This window comes from Antedon mediterranea, chromosome 7, assembly GCF_964355755.1.
Source record: "Antedon mediterranea chromosome 7, ecAntMedi1.1, whole genome shotgun sequence".
Classification (NCBI taxonomy): domain Eukaryota; kingdom Metazoa; phylum Echinodermata; class Crinoidea; order Comatulida; family Antedonidae; genus Antedon; species Antedon mediterranea.
The window spans coordinates 15564901-15584800 of record NC_092676.1 but is presented as its reverse complement, the minus strand read 5'-3'; the positions used below and the strand labels follow the sequence as shown (position 1 = coordinate 15584800).

The 19900-nt window shown below is 34.5% G+C and overlaps 2 protein-coding genes across 4 annotated transcripts in view; one reads left to right on the top strand and one right to left on the bottom strand.

Annotated features, from left to right (window-relative positions):
• LOC140055259 (large ribosomal subunit protein uL15-like) overlaps positions 1-319 on the top strand; it is a 165228-nt gene extending 164909 nt beyond the window's left edge. For all 3 annotated transcript variants that reach the window (XM_072100546.1, XM_072100547.1, XM_072100545.1), the window contains exon 4: positions 134-319. In XM_072100546.1, the coding sequence (XP_071956647.1) occupies positions 134-262 (129 nt within the window). In that variant the 3' untranslated portion in view covers positions 263-319. The remainder of the gene's footprint in view (positions 1-133) is intronic.
• Positions 320-1741: 1422 nt separating this feature from the next.
• On the bottom strand, positions 1742-19149 carry LOC140055254 (peroxisomal membrane protein PEX16-like). Its single transcript, XM_072100539.1, has 10 exons — positions 18841-19149; positions 16112-16147; positions 13883-13962; positions 13078-13211; positions 11792-12048; positions 10252-10395; positions 9186-9258; positions 8572-8691; positions 3131-3195; positions 1742-2665 (listed from the first exon to the last, which is right to left on the bottom strand). Exons 1-10 carry the CDS (start codon positions 18992-18994, stop codon positions 2604-2606), a joined length of 1125 nt encoding a protein of 374 aa, XP_071956640.1. The 5' UTR covers positions 18995-19149; the 3' UTR covers positions 1742-2603.
• Between the last annotated feature and the right edge of the window lie 751 nt (positions 19150-19900).

Sequence of the window (19900 nt, the reverse complement as noted above, 5' to 3'; positions counted from 1 at the left end):
TGCTGTTGAAAACCCTGTAATCCGTCGTATTAAACCGCTATGTTGGGGAGTATTAACTGAGGGCTGAAATGCAATGTGTGATTCAGTGAAAGTCAGCTATATTTTATTTATATGGTTTTATTTTTCCTTTCAGGGATATTACAAAGTTTTAGGAAAAGGTGTTCTACCAAAGCAACCAGTGATTGTAAAAGCAAAGTTCTTCAGCAGAATTGCAGAGGAAAAAATCAAGAAGGTCGGCGGGTGTTGCGTTCTTGTCGCATAGATGATGGTATTAAACTGTTATTAAAATTGTAATAAAAAATAAGATCGTGTACAAGCACTTGTTGTTTCAGAGTTTATTTTATTTATTGCATTAGCAAGTTTTCGCATCAGGATGGTAGACGAAAGTGACAGTAAATTAACAGAGAGTGACAGTTGTATAAAGCCTCATCCTAGACCCTGTAAACACAGGCTTGGCAGACATGTTCAAATGGACGAACTAAAAAAACACCTAATCAAAGTCAGAGGGCTTGGATGGAAAATTATTGCACAGTTTATGCATACTATATAATTAAAATACAATATGGTGTTTACAGCTAAAATGAAAAACATGGACATTTTCTTCACATTGATTGGCCATTTTTTGTTGTTGAAAAGTTTTAAAATGACTTGTTAAATCAACCAAATACAGTAATAACTAGAAAGCCACTCCGAGAGTGCATACCTCCGCCTACTGTAAAATTCTCCTACATAAGATTTCTCCGGTAAAAAAAAATATATATATTTGTGTGTGTCTTAATGCTGTTTGTGATTTAGGCTAATTTCACTACAAGCATGTGTATGCGAGTTTGGTGTAATGGTTATGTAACAAGCCTTTCAATTAACAATAGCTTCAGTTGACTAACAATAGAACAGCAACGCGAAAATCAAACGAGTGAATTTGAAAAGAAATAGGTTTTTTAAACTACTCGCATCAAAAAACGTGCACATTAAATCAAATTATGTTTTAAAATTACAAATCACAAATTATAACTCTTGGCTCTTGTTAAAAAATGAAGTTTTTTGGACAAGTAGTTCTCGAGAAAATGCAATTTCAGTTTACTTGTTACTTTAAGACTGCCCGCCGGCTTTTGAAAAATTCTGTTCTATCTTTTAACACTAGCAGGTCTAAAAAAGTATACTAAAAAGTGGTCCTGAAATGGTCCCAAAATTTAATGGAATGGTCCTTGACCACATATCTATCTGTACATTCATTTTGGTAAAGATCTTGTAATTACTTTTTGAGTAATCCTGCTAACAAACAGACAAACAAACAAACAAACACACGCTACCGATTACATATACCTCCTTGGCGGAGGTAAATAATATAAGATAATGAGCAAAACTGTATGCTTAAATGCATGTGCAGTTAAATCTTTGTATAAATTCCCTCTACTGTCCCGATGCAAAAGTTTACTATTGTCTTTTATGGCGTACACTGCAACAGTAACACATAATGTTAACCAGATTACCTGCAAGAGAGCTCTATTTACTATCCTTGTTCTAATGGACATTACAAGAATGCCATCTTTTAATGAGTCTGGTCTGCAGATAATCACAAAAACGTTTTATGAGTCAACAAAAATTAAGGTAATAGTTTCAGAGTCAAATATACCAGATAGCTTCCATGCAAAACTATTAACTACTGTATCTACAATCGTCAGTCATATGTGGAAAATTTAAGAAAACTTAAATTACATATAATTGGACTCATCCAACTAAATCAATATGTACCTATACATTTATTACAATCTCTTGAGATCTGTCAAAATCATGGAAAAGCTTACTTAAAAACTGTTAATTGTTCTAATCACATTACTCAATAATCAATGTTGTGCAGACCTTCCCGATATTTTGAGCTATCTACTTATAAAATACAATTTCTCTAATCGACCTGATCTGTATAATTTTATTATATCTTCTCTGTTCTGCGACAAGTCATTAATTAACTAATAATGCATTTTTCACCTGCCTTTACCAGACATGGCATATGTACATATTATTAGACTGAATAGATTCTTGTGATTGAACTTGATAATTGTGGGTCACATGATGTTAAAAAGACATACTGTATTAATCAACTCTGTCAGAGTGTATATAGTGTCTTACATAGTGAGAAGAATGTGTGATGCGAGGCTGCTGACTGCATGTTTGAAAATCAACCTGTAGTGTAACAATACATTGCCTATAATTGTTTTACTCCGCGTCCAATTGGATTGCTGCCTTCTCAAATGGTTTAGGTCTAGCTTCTCATTAAAAGTAGGCTTTCTAAAACACATAATGCATTTTTTATATTCGTGCAATGTCCACCTCATGAAATTATTTTTGTGAAAGCACCATCTCTTGCTTTGCTTTCATAAGTTCTCCCAATATTTCACTTTCTAAGTTAGGACCTGCGCCATTTCCATAGGCACTGGCAATTCGAATTATAAAGTACTCCATTATGTTGAATAATAAAATGAGTCTTATACAATATTCTCTGTTGAAAGCTGGAAGATGGACTAGATTATCAAATTATTTTTAAAATTACAATCACATAAAATAGCCTTTGCTGTTAAAAGATTTCCATTTCATTTCCCTCAAAATTACACTGCCCAGTTGTAGAAATAGATCTTCTGCCAAATTGGAAGGTACTCCATCAATGGGTCTATAGAGTTGCAAAAAAAATAAATAAAAATGAGATTGTTGTAATATACCCTCAATACATAATCACACAATAACTAATTGTATAAACTGCCAGCACAAACCCAGTAACTCAATTCTTTACACTCTTATTTAATAGATTTTAATGCATCTCAATTCCTTTGTGCCTAGGCTTCTAGATTAGTGTGGCACATTTCTTTGTCACATAAAGTTTGATAGTATAGACAAAGGTTTAGACAAAGTAAATTAATTTTGTTTACCATTATGTAAAACTAAAAGATCAAAATCATTTATTACAAATCCTGGTGCTGCTAAATGTTCCCAATTTTTCTTTTTTCTGAATTCTACATTTTCTTTTTCTATGAATACTTATTTGTATAATATTCCATGTATTAAATACATTACCACAAGCTAAGGAATGGTTATCTATTACTACAGTATCTACAAATTACAATCAGAAAATACATACTAAGAATCAGGCTGGAGGCTGGAAACCGCTTTGAAAAGCCCTTCAAACTTTGTAAGATCTTTATTCTGAATAAAAAAAATAATCAATCATAAATTTCCAAACTAGATTTACCGTACAGTATATCCTCGGGTATAATCCCACTTTAGGTTTAATCCCACCGCCTACTTTATATCTGATTTCAGAAACAGGCATATCCCCAGGTGTAGTCCCAGTATTGACTTTTGATCTGGATTGATTGTAGGCCTCTTTCAGATTCAGATGAGTTTTTACAAGAAATTCTTACTACCGGTAATAATTTTTTTCCTGAACCAGGGTTTCCCCGGGTATAGTTCCACCCTCCTCCCCAAAGTGGGCCCAATTTCGTGTCCTAGGGGGGTGGGATTATACCAGAGGATATACAGTATTTAATAATTTAAATATAGTAGGCAGATCCTAACATAAAAGTGTATGGACAAATAGTACAAGAAAGATGACAATATTATTCAAAGAGGATACAGTACTGTAGTGAATAAAAAGCTGTACTTTCCACCGGATTCTCGGTTTCCGCGAACATAGTCAAACATACCCCACGGGCCAAGAGAGGTATACATAAATAATAACAAATCGCAAATCACTTCAAGGCTTCATCAAGGCGTTGGAGATGTAAACTGTCGTGTATTAAGACATGGGTGATTGGTCTACGCGCATTGATATTATTGGTAGAATAGTATAATAGGCTGTTGTTAATAAATGCCTCGTTCACTTGGAATCCACACCTGACTGAGTCGTGTCTATTATACCTGTGTACTGTTGTTAGTGTCTTTAACGTGTACGAAACATAACATTTGGCGACGAGGATGGGAGAGCCGGATGGAGACATGGAGAGCCGGATGCTGATGCACGTGGTAATGTGGGAGCTAGGGTAGCAGCCATTTTCCTGAACGCAATAGGTCGTAAGTACTACGGTATTTTGAGGGATTTGGTTAGCCCAAAGGCACCAAAAGATATTCCATATGATGAATTAAAGTCTACACTTACATTTTACTAAGCCGATAATTACCATCGGCGAAAGACATAAGTTTATTCAGCGTAATCAACGTCCCGATGAAAAGACTTCTGAATACATAGTTGCTTTAAAACATTTAAGTTTGAATTGCAAGTTTGGCGAGAAGCTGGACGAGCAACTACGTGATAGATTCATAAGCGGGATGAGGGACCAAAATACGTCATTAAAATTAATGGAAAAGGCGGGTGTGACTGCGTTGAGTTTTAATGAAGCAGTAGAAGTTGCTTTAGCGAGAGAAAGTGCTAAGGATGAATCCAAGTATCTGAGAGAGTCTGCTATAAATATAGAGGTTCATAAAATTGGTACATACTCTAGTGGTGGTAAACAGGGAAGGGTGAGCGTAGGAATATGTATAAAAGTGATAACGGTAAACATAAAAAGCGGAATAAAGAACTCAAGATGTGTAACCGGTGTGGAAGAAAATCACATGATCAACAAAATTGTTGGTTTAAAGACAAGAAGTGTAATGTGTGTCAAAAAGTTGGACATATCAGTCGCGTGTGCTACAAAAGGTCACAAGGTGTACGTGCGTTAAATATTGATAGCGGGATGGATGATAGTGATATTGAAACTGCATTACCTTTGCCTATTTTTACGACAACTAAATCATCAGATGCTATTTGTGTTAATATGAATGTGGATGACCGAAACTTTCAGTTTGAATTGGACACTGGTTCTGCAGTAACTTTGATATCTGAACAGACTTATAAAGAACATTTTAAGTATAAACGTTTGCAAGGGAGTTCTCGGACATTTACTAGTTTTACGGGGGAGATTGTAAAACCCCTTGGTAAAATCAGTGTTAAAGTGGTATATGAATCACAATGTCATTATTTATTCATGTATGTTGTTGCTAATACTAAGCATTCTCTTTTAGGGCGAGACTGGTTAAATGTTATCAAGTTAAATTGGCAAGAATGTTTTCATAATAATTATGTTAATAAATTGGAATGTAGGGATGCTCTTAAACAACTCTTGGATAAGCATGAGGGTCTGTTTAAAGAGGAACTGGGTCTTTTAAAGCATATTAAAGCTGATGTTTTACTTAAGGGAGATGCCAAGCCAATGATTAGTAAAGCGTACCGGGTTCCTTATGCCTTAAGGTCTGATGTTGATACTGAGTTAGATAGATTGGTCAACATTGGGGTTCTGACACCAGTGACGCATAGTCAGTGGGCCAGTGGTATAGTAACCGTTCGGAAAAAAGATGGGTCCGTTAGATTATGTGGAAATTATAAGCCCACAATCAATCCAGTGCTACAATCTGTTGCTCCACCTAACATTAACGTTGACGACATTTTGTCTAACCTTGCGGGTGGTGAAACCTTTACCAAATTAGATCTGGCACAAGCCTACAATCAGATGGAGTTGTCCGATGAGTCTAAAAAGGTACTCACAATTATTACTGAAAAGGGCTTGTTTCAGCAAAATCGATTGGTTTTTGGCATAACGTCCGCGCCAGCAATTTGGCAAAACGCAATGAATGTTATCTTAAAGGATCTCCCGGGTGTACAAGTGTACCTTGATGATATCTTGGTCACAGGGAAAGACGATCAAGAGCACCTTGGTAATTTAGAGAGGGTCCTTGTTCGTTTGCAAGATTATGGCTTGAGACTAAAACGGGGAAAGTGCGAATTTATGAAGCAGTCTGTTGAATATTTGGGACATTGTGTTGATAAACATGGTGTTCATAAATCCATAGACAAAATTGATCATATTTTGCAAATGCCGTTGCCTTCGGACATTACTACTTTAAGATCGTATCTGGGAATGGTGAATTATTACCGTTCATTTGTACCTCGATTAGCCACAATATTAGCACCTTTAACTAGTATGTTAGAAAAGGGTAGAGAATTTAAATGGACAGAATTAGCTAGAAATGCATGGGTGAAATCTAAGGAAATGCTAAGACATTCTGGGTTTTTGGTTCACTATGATCCAAATTTACCTTTAACAGTAGCTACGGATGCTTCATTACCGGTTGAGGGTCTCCCACGTCATAGCAAAATTTCGGTTGCGCATATTGGTTCTAGTAAGATTCTTCCGGTAACTAGCGCCGAAATAAGAAATAATACCCGTAAAGATGTAATATTATCTAGAGTAATGCGTTATCTTATGGATGGAAGTTGGCCCCAAAGCGATGAGAGTTTGAAACCTTACTTTAACAGACGAAACGAACTGACTATTGAAGGGGGTTGTTTGTTATGGGGTGTCCGGGTAATAATTCCACCAAAATTGCGACAACAGGTTTTAGAGGAATTGCATGTAGGCCATATTGGGGTGGTCAAAATGAAAGGGTTAGCGCGTTCTCATTTCTGGTGGCCGTTGTTAGATGCGCAAATTGAGGAAACTGCAAAAAAGTGCGACTTATGTCAGCGTATACAAAATAATCCTACCATTGCGCCTATGCATCCTTGGTTACCTGTTTCTAACCCTGGGGAACGGGTACATGTAGATTTCGCGGGTCCTTTTGAGGGTCTTACATATCTGATTGTGGTCGATGCTTTTTCAAAGTGGCCCGAAGTTTTTATTATGCAATCTACGACTTCACATGGTTTGCCCCAAGTTCTAGTGTCTGATAATGGTCCACAGTTTACGTCTGGGGAATTTAAGAGTTTTATGGCTATGAATGGTATTAGTCACAAATTATCTGCACCTTATCATCCTAGTACGAATGGACAAGCAGAGCGTTTTGTTCAATCGTTAAAACAAGGATTAAGGGCTGCTCGAAATGATTCAGGTGATCCGCAAACTAAATTAGACAGGTTTTTGCTTTCTTATAGAAATGCTGAACACTCATTGACTAAAGAGACGCCTGCAAAGTTGTTTATGAACCGTTCTATAAGAACTAGATTAGATATCCTTCGACCCAATATTAATGATTCTGTGAGAAATAATTTACACAAAGCCATGCATAAGCGAGATCGAAAGTTGCGTTTATACGAAACAAACGATTTGGTTTATGTGCGAAATTATATAGGACAAACTAAGTGGGTCCCTGGTGTTGTTGTAAACCAGGAAGGTCCTTTAAACTATAAAATTGATGTTGGAAACAAAATGGTTTGGAAAAGACATGTTGATCAAATTAAAGATAGAGGTGTAAATGTAGATTTTGAAAATAAAGAAGGGGAGGATATGGATACGGAATATGTAGATAAGAGAGTAGAAGAAATTTTGAGTAGAAAGATTAAAGAAAATTGTATAAATGATAATGTTAAAAGTAATGATGCTATTGAACAGACTAAAGAAAATTGTATAAATGATAATGTTAAAAGTAATGTTGCTACTAAACCAAGTGTGTTAAGAAGGTCAACCAGAGTGTGCAAAGCGCCAGATCGGTTTCATTATTGAATGATAATGTTTTATAGTATTGTCTGTATAGCAGCATGATTGAATTTGCTTTGTAGTCATTTTAAAACATAACTCTATAGACAGTCATCTTTGCAGTAGTTACTGTAGTATTATGTTTGGTTGTACATATTTGATAACTAACGTTCATTGATCCATTCGACTATTCAGCGTATAAGCTCTGTGTTAAGATTTTGGTGTATTGTTAATTTTAATAAAATGTATTGAAAATCTGTAAAAAAAAAATATATAAAATGTGAAAATAAGTTTCCAAATTAAAAAGGGAGAAATGTCGTGTATTAAGACATGGGTGATTGGTCTACGCGCATTGATATTATTGGTAGAATAGTATAATAGGCTGTTGTTAATAAATGCCTCGTTCACTTGGAATCCACACCTGACTGAGTCGTGTCTATTATACCTGTGTACTGTTGTTAGTGTCTTTAACGTGTACGAAACATAACATAAACAACCCAACAAAAGGGACAGTGTATAGTTGCGAATGAATTCTCGATTCTCACAAAGGGAGGGTGACCGCCTCATAACTATGCATTTTAGTCCCTGGATGCGTGAGCTGGGTGATTATAGAGTTACTGTATAATGTTAAATGATTCGCCAGACAAGTGCGTACCTATCACTCAAGAATACTGGATTGTTATAAAGGGACTAACCGTAACTGTAGTTACCATGACATGTAACTACATATTTTGGTCCCTGTAACTTGTATACAGCCCAGATATCGACATTTATTTATTTTATTCAATTTTCAGGCACAAAAATACATACAAGACAGCGGTGCAGCACCCTGGGGATTGCCATGAGTGCAAAGCACTATCGAGATGGCTCTCCTACTTGTGATCCGCAATGAAAATGCGTTTGTGAATTAGACGTTTTACCGTAATATTAAATATGGTTACTAAAAATGACTTTGATAAAATATATTTTACAATATTAGTAGGTCTAATAATTTTCCCCCTCAGAATTTACCTGTTGCACATGTGATGGATCTGCCTATGATAAGGCCAAATGAAAAGTAATCTGTACTTACTTGGAGTACTTGTCAAAGAATGGTGATCTGAGTAGGTAAAGGAGTAACATCGTTGTTCGTCTTCTCACCTCAGACTTTTCTTCTGTGTTCAAATCATCAGTTTCACCAATAAAATGTAAACTACGGGAATAATAATACATTATCTTCACTCTATAAACTAATTTATTTACTAAATATTATTTTTTAACTGTATCAGTATATAGTTATAGCCTATGTAAATAGGTGAACGTGATTGGTTGAAACTGTATAACATGACTACTGCTGCGAGGATCGTAAATCGTATAAATTCTCGAGTACGATGATATTGACTGTACCTAAAGATCCAACATCATCGGCAAGGGTTCGAGGCCAACTCGCTCCTAGTTCTAGTGTACAAGTCTTCTTGATAAATAAGGACTATAAACCATAGGTCCAGTGTACACAGTTATAACCTGTGTGCACTTTAAAGAACCCTGGTAAATATTCGAGAAGAGTAGGGGGTTACCCCAGTGAACTTGTTCACAATATAGCCCCTGTATCAGGGGGATTACCACCTATTTGATAGGACAGCGATTAATCCTTGGCCACATTGCCTAAAGACATAAAATAAAAAATAAATAAAATACTGTACATACCTTGATAAATCCAAGCCCAATGACATTAGCCAAGGTGTCCAGGAATTCATACCAAAACAAAACGTGGATGATACTACAATTATTACGTTAAGTAAATAATAATAGTTTATAGTTGTAATTGAATACTTTACTGTTATTTCTGAAATTAACTATTGTTTTGGCATACCAATTACAATATTTAAGTCAGTAGTTTATACTAAAGCTTGGCTCCCAATAGGGTCCAACGGAAGAATGCAAATTACTTGGTGTTGCACTTAAGTCCTTTAGGTGTGTCCTCCTAGTGGGAAACAAGCTTAAATACAGAAATTATATCATGTTCTTCTTTATTGCAACTGTACAAAAATAAGAAACCAGGGCAGATTCTCCAAGGGAAACATCCTTTGAAGATTCCATAGTTGGTGATATTTTTTTTGCTCACTCAGTATGGATTCTAAGAAGTGTAAACTGGTTTACATTTCAAAGACATTAGAGAGGTTTCGCAATCTTACGAATACAATAACGAAAACGGATACGTCACGCACACGTATTCGTTTTCGTAAGCCATAAAAAAATCTGTTTCGCATGGCAACGAAATATTAAGGCGTGTCCAAAATATGACTGCGGTAAATTTGAGCGAAGCGAAGGTACGTGTTGCTTGGTGCTTGGCTGCCTAGGCCTAGCATAACATCAAAGCGAGTGAGGTCTTTAAAAACTGTTATTTATCTAAATTTACCTGGCATTTTAGTAAATTACTTTAGTAAATTACTTTCAATAAATCTATAATTATATTATAATCATGAATCATTCCTAATTCAAATGCAAAATGTGCAAAATAGATCAAAAACTATACTCGTTTTGTAGTTACGAATATGACTCAAAAGTTTCACAAATGTATGACGTATCCGTTTTCGTTATCGTATTCGTAAGGTTGCGAAACCTCCCTATTATTTGATGTCCCGTTTGCGGTAAGTAACTCATTTAATCTATGGGATGGATGTTTAAATTTTATAAAGTAATTCTTGCAAATTCGGTTGCGGCACTTGAATGAGGAACTAGACTTAAGTTGGCTAGCTGTATACAAGGATACAATGAATAAGTGGTCTAATGATGTGGATGCTTTCACCAATAATGCGTCGTTTGCCGAGTACTGTTGGTTCTGATGAAACTTTAAGTTTGCTGATCTCTATTTTGTCATTTGGTAATTTCCAAGTTCTTTGATTCAATGGGGGTGCTGTAAAACATAAGACAAATTTAATTATATGTAATTTAGCTGTCAGAGAGCTATATTTTTTACAGTACAGTAAATATTTGTTTTATATAATTACCAGACCACGCATTTCGGCTATATGCTAGGTCAAAGCGAACGCATAACAATAACATATACTTGGTTGGAGTAGGCCTACCGTAGCTAGTGACGAAGTTTTTCTTGCGAAGAAGCAAATATCAACAAAAGACCTAAATTTGATAATTCGTCGCTAAGCTTACTAAATTCTCAGCTCCATCTATACGACCAAGTTAACCTTCGTAGGCTAGAATACATAGGGCTAGCTATGCAATAAATTTTACTAAAGCCTACTTTTATTTGATTATTCATATTTTAACTGGCTGCTAAATCCTTTAAGTCAGCTACAATGGGCTTCTTTAAAAAAAAATTGAACTTTTAGGTAGGCTTCTTTTCGAGATGGGCTTCGTTTCGAGATGGGCTTCTTATCCAAATTACATTTGTAAACCAAAGATAGTGCTTCTTTTAAAGATTATACCCCTTTGGTAAACTGTTTAACCCTCAATAACAATCTTATCTATAGACTGATTGAAATAGATATTTATACTAGGCGACCTCTTCAGTCAAAGATTGGTCTCTCAGAGGGCCCAGTTATGATCAGTGGCTGTGATTACACCGGGGTAACCCCCTACTCGTCTCGAAATATGTACTAGGTTCTTTAAAGGGCACACGAGCTAGATGTGTACACTGGACCTATGGTTTATAGTCCTTATCCAAGAAGACTCGTTCTACCACCAGAACCATGGAGTGAGTGAGCCTCGAACCCTTGCCGATGTTATGGCTACTTAATTACGGTTCCACTGTCTTAACCGTTTGCCACTCACTCGCTTAGACACACACACATGATAAGACGTCTATGACCAAATCATACAATGGTTGGTGTTGAATATATAATAGCTGGTTTAACATGTAGGTGTACTGTAGCTGACTTAATGGATTTAGCAGCCAGTTAAAATATGAATAATCAAATAAAAGTAGGCTTTGGGAAAATTTATTGCATTGCTTGAAGCGACGATTTATCAAATGAAAGGCCTTGATTATGTTTCCTTTATTGTATCAAAACATAGCTAGGCCTATTCCAACCAAGTCCATGTTGTTTGTTTACTTTGGCCTAGCCTACAACTTGTGTGGTACTGTATGGTGTATGAAACAAATATTGACTGGGCTTTTATTGGAGCATGGTTAAAAATATAGCCTTTGGTGATCTGATGACATATTATATCATATAGTCTCCTGATAACTTATATATTTTTTAACCATGCTCCTCAGCCCAGTCAATACGTATATACTGAAATAGATAATTAAATAAAGATGAATAATAATTTATCGTTTTATCTGATCTTACCTGATTTAAGAGTCCTTACAGTGCGACCATAACGTTTGCCTTTAAATACTTTTTCTGTAGGAAGTTCTTCAAGTTGGGATTTTTCTAAATCCCCTTTGCTTAATGATGAAGATAATCTTGTACTTAAATCTGTGTCCTCATGAGTATCATCAGTCTCAGATTCTACTTTGATATCTTCTCTTCTTACTGGGCTAACTGCAATTGGTTTCTGAATTCCAGACTTATATTTAAAAAGGAGAATCAGCCTTAAAATGGATCTACAGTAAGAAGAAAAATGCATAATTTAAAATTATTATGTATTTGTATTATTTGTATTGTAACAACTTTATTTATGTCAAATAGAAACCAAGTTACCTTATTATGTAAACCACAATAGTGATTCTATGGTAAGTCTCATGATGAAAAAGGGACCATTTTCTACTATAACCAACAACATATCATATTATTGATTATATTCAAATTCAGAAAAAATGCGAAAGGATGTGAAAAGGGGTTAAAACTGTAATATGTATTAGTCAATTAAAATTTGAGATACAATTATACTTAAGACAAATTTGAAAAAATATAGCTATAAGTTTTATAGTACTACAAAAGATTGCCGGACACTAACCTCTATTTTAAAAGATTAATTCTTTCGAAATATTTCTACTTTCTTTCAATGAAAATGTATTTTTGCGCCGCTGCTCTAGCCAGCTATGACCCATGAGGACATATTCATTAATAAGCTGTTTCATAACGGTAGCTTTAGTATCTAAGGCCAACAGTTTTGCTAATTTGCAAACTCGACTATAATTTATAGGTCCTAGCTGCTGGACCCAAAAAACGTCTGGGAAAAGAGAGTCTATGAGGGCTTATGGTTGAACAATTTTGGATTCTTGCCCTTTGATTGTGGAATAATTTTCACTTGTACCACCTTTAAGTCACGTTGTCTCTAGAGGGTATTCAGTTGCATGCCTACAGTTCAGATTGAGGTCACACACAAACAGGCTACAGCACATTAAAGTTCAAAATTGGCCATTTTTAAATTAGTAGATTAATATTTGTTGGCAAATAATACATTGTTGGAAAGGTACACATGTTTTCAAATGCTGTGTCTGCAATTAACTAGTGAAAAAATGGGCATGTGATTCATAATTAAAGAACTATCTGTGATTTGTGTGCATCTTTGCGATTAAAGGACATCATTTTAATAATTAATCATAAATTAATCAAAAGAACAATGATTAATTTTTAAATGTTGAGCGGCGTTTTTTGTAAGAAATATTTCTTGTTTAAATTATGCTTACTTGAATATTTGAACTAGAAGTATCATAGTCCACCTGGTGAACTCTCCACCAATACGTGAAGCAGCAAGCTCAATAAACACTTCTATGTACGATATCACTGTCACCCACTGCATCAATTTAGCCTGCGACAAATCCTGTCAAAAACGACAACTGTTAGAAAATTGTCTGAACAAAGAAAACTTATATTAAAATTACTTTTTAAACATATCCAAAGGAATCCAATAGATCTATCCTATAATATCCTTTTTAAACCTGCAAAAAGTAACAACTTGTAACAATCTTCCCGAGATTTTACAAGGGACCCCTGTGAAATCTCGGTAGAAAAACACACCAATAAGAGGCCACTTTTTTTTTTACTATTCTCTCTGTCATGATTTCTCATGGTTTGTGTATGCGTGTATGAAAACGTGTAATCAATCAGATCAAACCTGGTTACTATGCAGATGTGAAAAGGTTATAAGAGAACATTTGTTGTTCGTTTAATTTCTACTAGGGCATCTGGGTGGTGTTCTTCCTTATTAATATTAGAGTTTGTTTCAATCATGATTTCACACCAGAAGTATAACTGTAGTGTATTTATGTTTGTTATAAATTCCTTTTTGCTATTGCATGCATCAAATCATAACGTAATTTAAAAACAATTACAATCAATATTTATTTCTACGAAATGTAAGCAAATGTTTTAATTTCCAGTGCCAATAGAGGTCATCTCATGTTTTGTGAAGTTTTAATAGTCAGTTAAAATCAAAGAACAATTCTTAGAGCAAAAAAAAATAAATACCAGCTTGTTTTAATTACTACTTACAATATTAGATTTGAATATTTCTAGTGATTTTCTAAAGATGTTGTCATGGAACAATACAAGTAGGTTAGATGCTGCAAATACTGAAAAAAAAAAACCAAAATATATATGACACACATCGTTATGGATTTGGATGTATTGTATAGAGGACGGAGGGAAATCACCCCGAAGAAGCTAAATGCTAACTAGATTTAATTCGTCACTATGACGAATTATAGGTTATATGCATTGATTTAAATAAAGATAATTGATTTTTAAAAGATATATTGATTGATTGATTTTCTCAGAATCTTTAATTATTTATAATATATGATAGGGCGTGACCTGGCCTTGCTAACGCGACCACCATAGCCGGTATCACAATCCGATCAAAGATCCATATGCGTATAATGTCATAAACCACATATGTTGTTACATAATAATAAAGACATAAGTTAATTTTTATCTAGATTTCATTATAAATCATGTGTATAATCTATACACTAAGAAATAAATTTGAACAAACAATACGGATATTAAAAAAACAAAATCTTATTTCGTTTCCCAAGGTGAGACTCGATCTCGGTACCTTGAATGCCATAGACCCGAGCACAGACCATCGAGCCATACACCACTGACTAAAAGTTGTAGAAAAATTCCTCCGTGTATTTACTATGCAGTAACCAGTTTGGTGCAAATAGATTATTACATACCGCAATGAATTATAATTTTTTACTATGATGACATCTTTAAAATGTAAACAAATGATGCACTGTCAAACTATATACTTTTAACTTTAATATATGAACTTTGGAAGGAAGAAAGTTAATGTTAAGTTTGTTATTTTGGCCTAAGAAAATGTCATAATTATTTTTTTTAAATTTAATATGCAATTAATGAAGACTTAATCAACTTTTGTTCTCTTAATTTGATAATAAATCACACATATGATACATACACTTCAAGAAAATGAAATAAAAAATAGGTGTTCCCCTGCATTCTGACGATATATATTAATTTTAAAATTTAGCATATTTTCACCATTTTGTTAACTTATACGTGCGTAGCCAGTCCCTTTCGACGTGCTCGTATAACGCAATTTCGAGTTGAAACGTGAATCAAATATGATGATATTATTAAAGAAAGATTGTAAAACAGAAATCGGGAAAAAAGAGTGCGCATTAACGTTTAACACGCAGTGCGCGTGCAAAAATCGGCGCACTCATGGCAATTTTTTAAACGCTTAAAATTGCCTGAAACGTACTCTAATTTCATCGAAAATTAATTTTGACAATTTTGAACATTTTAAGCGCGCGTACGCAAGCGTTATATGCGCTACGCACGTAATTGTATTGCCATATGATGAAATATGACCTGAAATTTATGAGTACCAAATTTTGTTTAAAAGTGATTCATGTTTGTGAAGATATGATTACAAACGTGATTTCGTTAAATCGCGCGTAGACCGCGTAATTTTTGATTGCGCATCGTGAAAACATAACCACATCGATTCCTGGCCATAAGGAATATACTCTGAAAAATTGACTTAGATAGATGAAACTGATGCCAAGATAATTCACGGACAAAATAGTGCTAAGGAAAGAATAAATAAATAAATAAATAAAGATTTAGGTTAGAATCAAGAGGTTATATGCATGATAATGCATATAACCTAATAATTATAATCAATTAAATGCAACTTATAATATTTTTTTATACAAACCATAAAAACCCTCCTGATTTTACTTTTAATTTCTATAAATTGAAATGCTCACTATATTTTTGTTATCCATGTCGATTTATGAATAATGTTGTTAAATATATAGTAAGTTGAATAGTGCACAATGAAAAAGTTTTTCTTTTATTATCAGACTTTAAATATTCTACACTTTAAAGATGTATTGTCCCAAAAAACATGAAAAATAAAGATTAATTAAATCAGACTTTGAATATGTTATTTTGTATTTTTAATCAAGTTAATCACTTCAATAGAAAAAAAAACGAAAATTTACAAAATGAATGGTAAAATTCAACCAAAAATCCATTGGCTGGCAGCCAATTTGACCATTTTTTGCTTTAGATAAAAATTTTTCTGGTAAATACATTTTTTTTCGATCTAAATTTTTTGTCAAAGTGGATAACTATTATGTTACATTAAAATGAAATATTAAAAAATTTTTTTTTCAAGAATTATTTTTTCAGGGGGACAATACATCTTTAAATATTCTAACACTTTGTGAATTTATCACTTACTTAACTCTGACATGACTTGCGAATCTTCAAAACGACCTAAACCATGAAAACAAAGAAGGAAAAAAAATTTACTTGATGACTGAATATAAAAACATACAGAAAAAAATCTGTTAAATTAAATTAATGAACCAAAATAAAAATTGATTAGTATAACAATTCTTTTAAATGGCAACCAATTTAAACAAAAATATATTTTACAATTTAGCTTATCGGTTACAATACATTTAAAGACACCTTCCCTACAGTTTTTTGGATCTAATTAAGATCACAAACTATATTTAATGTAAAAATAATACTATATGGTCCTATTGCATAACTTTTTTCGTCTTTAAATGGTTAAAAATGTGAAAAATAAGTCGATTCTAATAATTATAGCGGCCCGCTATAAATCCCAAAATGCATTGCGCACGAATTGATATTTTTGCTTTTCTCCTGTAATTCACCCACTTTTCGATCGATCGTGAGGCCAAAACAAATGGAAGACTGCTAACTTTTCAGCGAAAATACCGGGTTTTCCCCAATTTGTATCAACGGAGTCTAGCAAAAATAGAAAGACAATTAATTCAGCAACTATACGTCAGGCTAGGTATCATATTATTATCATAATTTACCATAAAACCTACATGTTCCGGAGATAATAAGACTGATAGAGGGCGCCAGATATGTGGTTGCCGGGAGGAATGAGATGTGATTTGTACTGATGTAATGTTTGAACACGTTCGAAGTTATACGAAATAAAGTGACAGTATCTGTGAAATTCTTCCGTATTGAATTTAATTATATGAATGGTGAGACTTCTCCATAACACTACATTTAACCCAAGGAATGACCTGGTTTAATGTTTATACAGTATATATATCGCCGTGGCTAAAGATACGGTACCGTATTCTAACTTCTGTTTACTAAAGGTACGGTAAAATTGCATTACGTCATAATCAGCCAATGGGGTGCTGGTACGTGTGTGACGTCATCGTATAAGGACTTTGGATTTTTTTTCATATCGCGTCTGTTGTTGGTTGTATATATGTAGAGAATTCCTATCGGCGGCGCCAGGCTGCGTGGATGTGTGTGCGCTGCAGATGAGGGTTTTATTTTTATTCAAAATGGCCTATTTAGGCCTATATTTTTTTAAAACTTTGTTTACAATGGTGACCATAAACAACAAGCAAATGCGGACAATAAAGGGGCCCTTAAATACTATGATTTAGACAGCAGTGTAGCCCCAGGGCTGACGAGTCACAGAAATCAGCGCACAGCACACATATGCAGCTGGCCACAGCCTGGCATCGCTTTCCCTACATAATGATAAACAAACTCATATAATGCATAGTACGTAGTAAGTAGGCCTAGGCCTCTTTTAAAACGGTTTTCTCTATTCTAGAATTAAAATCAACATGGCTTTTCAATAATAATAACAGACGTAGGCTACATTTAGTTTTTGTCACACACGACGGCGATAATAGCGATAAATAAAGCATAAAGAAAATGCGGTTGATCACTGTTTTCGCCATACCTCCATGGTTTTCGCGATATGAAAAAAATCCATAAAGTCCTTATACGATGACGTCACACACGTACCAGCACCCCATTGGCTGGTTATGACGTAATGCAATTTTACCGTATCTTTAGTAAACAGAAGTTAGAATACGGTACCGTATCTTTAGCCACAGCGTATATGTGTTATGCGCAATTTGAAACACATGTTTCAATTCAAATTGCGCAAGGATTTTTTTTGCGCAATTTCAAATTGCGCAAAAAAAATCCTTGCGCAATTTGAATTGAAACATGTGTTTCAAATTGCGCAAGCAACGTATTAAATTGCGCAAGTAATCTGCAAATTGCGCAAGGTTTTTCGACAGATTGTGAAATCATGCACACCCATATTTTTATAGTAATTTCTAAGAATGATTCAAAATTAAAGATAAATATCGCATTTCCTTATTTTAGTAGTGCAAATATTGTTATAAGTTAGCATACCGTCGAAGAACCGACGAAGGAAAACGAAGCGGTGGTATTCCACCAGGCGGGCGCGGCGCGGGCGGCCGGCTATACTACTCTAGCCTAGCTAGGGTGTGGACTACTGATACTGACTAGGTTACATGGCCTAGCTTAAACTAATATTAAAAACTTAAAAAGTGAGTATTAACATTATCTTCATTGAAATGGTCTTATTCTAAATTTTAAACTCCTCTGCCTAGGCCTAGCCTAGCCATGTATGGGAAAATTTACAGTTCGTTTTCAAATTGCGCAAAGGTGTCATATTGCGCAAGAACTATCTTGCGCAATTTACAAATTGTGCAGCGCAATTTAAAATTGCGCAAAGATTTTCTTGCGCAATTTGAAATTGCGCAAGTTGATTGCGCAATTTGAAATTGCGCAAAAAAATCCTTGCGCAATTTTAAATTGCGCAAGAATTCTTTGCGCAATTTCAAATTGCGCAAGGATTTTTTTGCGCAATTTCAAATTGCGCAAATCGTTCAAATCGCGCATAACATATATATTTAAAATATATATTTGTATTATTTTTACAAAACGTCACAAATTGTAGGGAAGGTGTCTTTTTAATGTAATTATTTCGAAATCTTAGTTTTTTTAAATACCTTATTCATTTAAAAATCTAGTCAAGGATTCATCTAACCATGGAGGAATTAGACATGGTCTAACCTAGGCTAGGCCTAGGCCAGGCCCTAGTTATTATTATTATTGTTAGTCCTATCGGCCGTACCTACCTGCTATCATGTACGACAACATTCTGAAGGTATTTTCAACTTGAGCAACAGTTGTTGGATTCTTTGATACCCATTGTTCATACCATAACCAAGTCTCTTTATATCGTTCAAATACCTTCTCCCATACAGTATCTAACGTCGTAGAAGTAGCCATTGTTTGTTAGTAAGTTGGACAATTTATCTGAAAAAACCCCAGATGTGTAGGCCTAGGCCTAGCGGTAGGCTACGATCAACCAGGATTCTCAGCCCACTATAACTGGCCCCAGCCCAGGCAGGTCATGCCCAGTAGTACCACACACACACACACCGTCAACTTTCAAACGAGGGCGCTGTTTAAATTCTAGCATTATGGAACGCTAAAAGTGCCTTCTTATCCGAAGTCTCACCAATAGGTCCATGGTCTCACACGTACACTATCCTCTTGTTGTTGTAGAAACGATCTATTATCTATAACGGTAGCCTAATTCAATGTCAGGTTAGATTTATATTTTCTTTTTTCTTTCTTAATTTATGTTTCCTATCCATGCTGAATTGGTCAAATGAAGAGCTGAAACGTCAAATGCTATCCGTATTGGTTTATTTAAATTCGCTACATTATGATTGGGTTCGGATGTCATGTTATGTTATGTTTCGTAGCACGGAAATCATTAATGCAACATGCACCACGTATTTAGTGATTAAACTATGTGGTATTACCCACAAAACATTTAATATTCTCATTATGCACAACTTCGTGGATTTAAAAACCAACTCAACCAAAGAGATTATTTTAGAGTGCATAATGCATAGTGCATAACACAACTCCTTTAGGCCTTGAAAGGAAGTAATAATATAACTACTAACAATTGTTCGATAGCCTTGGCAAAAATAACCGAAATTATTCTACATGTGGATCGCTGTTGGTAAAATACGGTAATAGCAATTAATAAAAGTATAACATGTAGTAGGCCTACCATTTTCATCTATGCTGCCCTCCTTGAATTTATATTATTACCACCGCCATTTATAAATGTCAATAATATCAAAGTATATTTTAAGGAACTGTGAAACAGTGCATTAT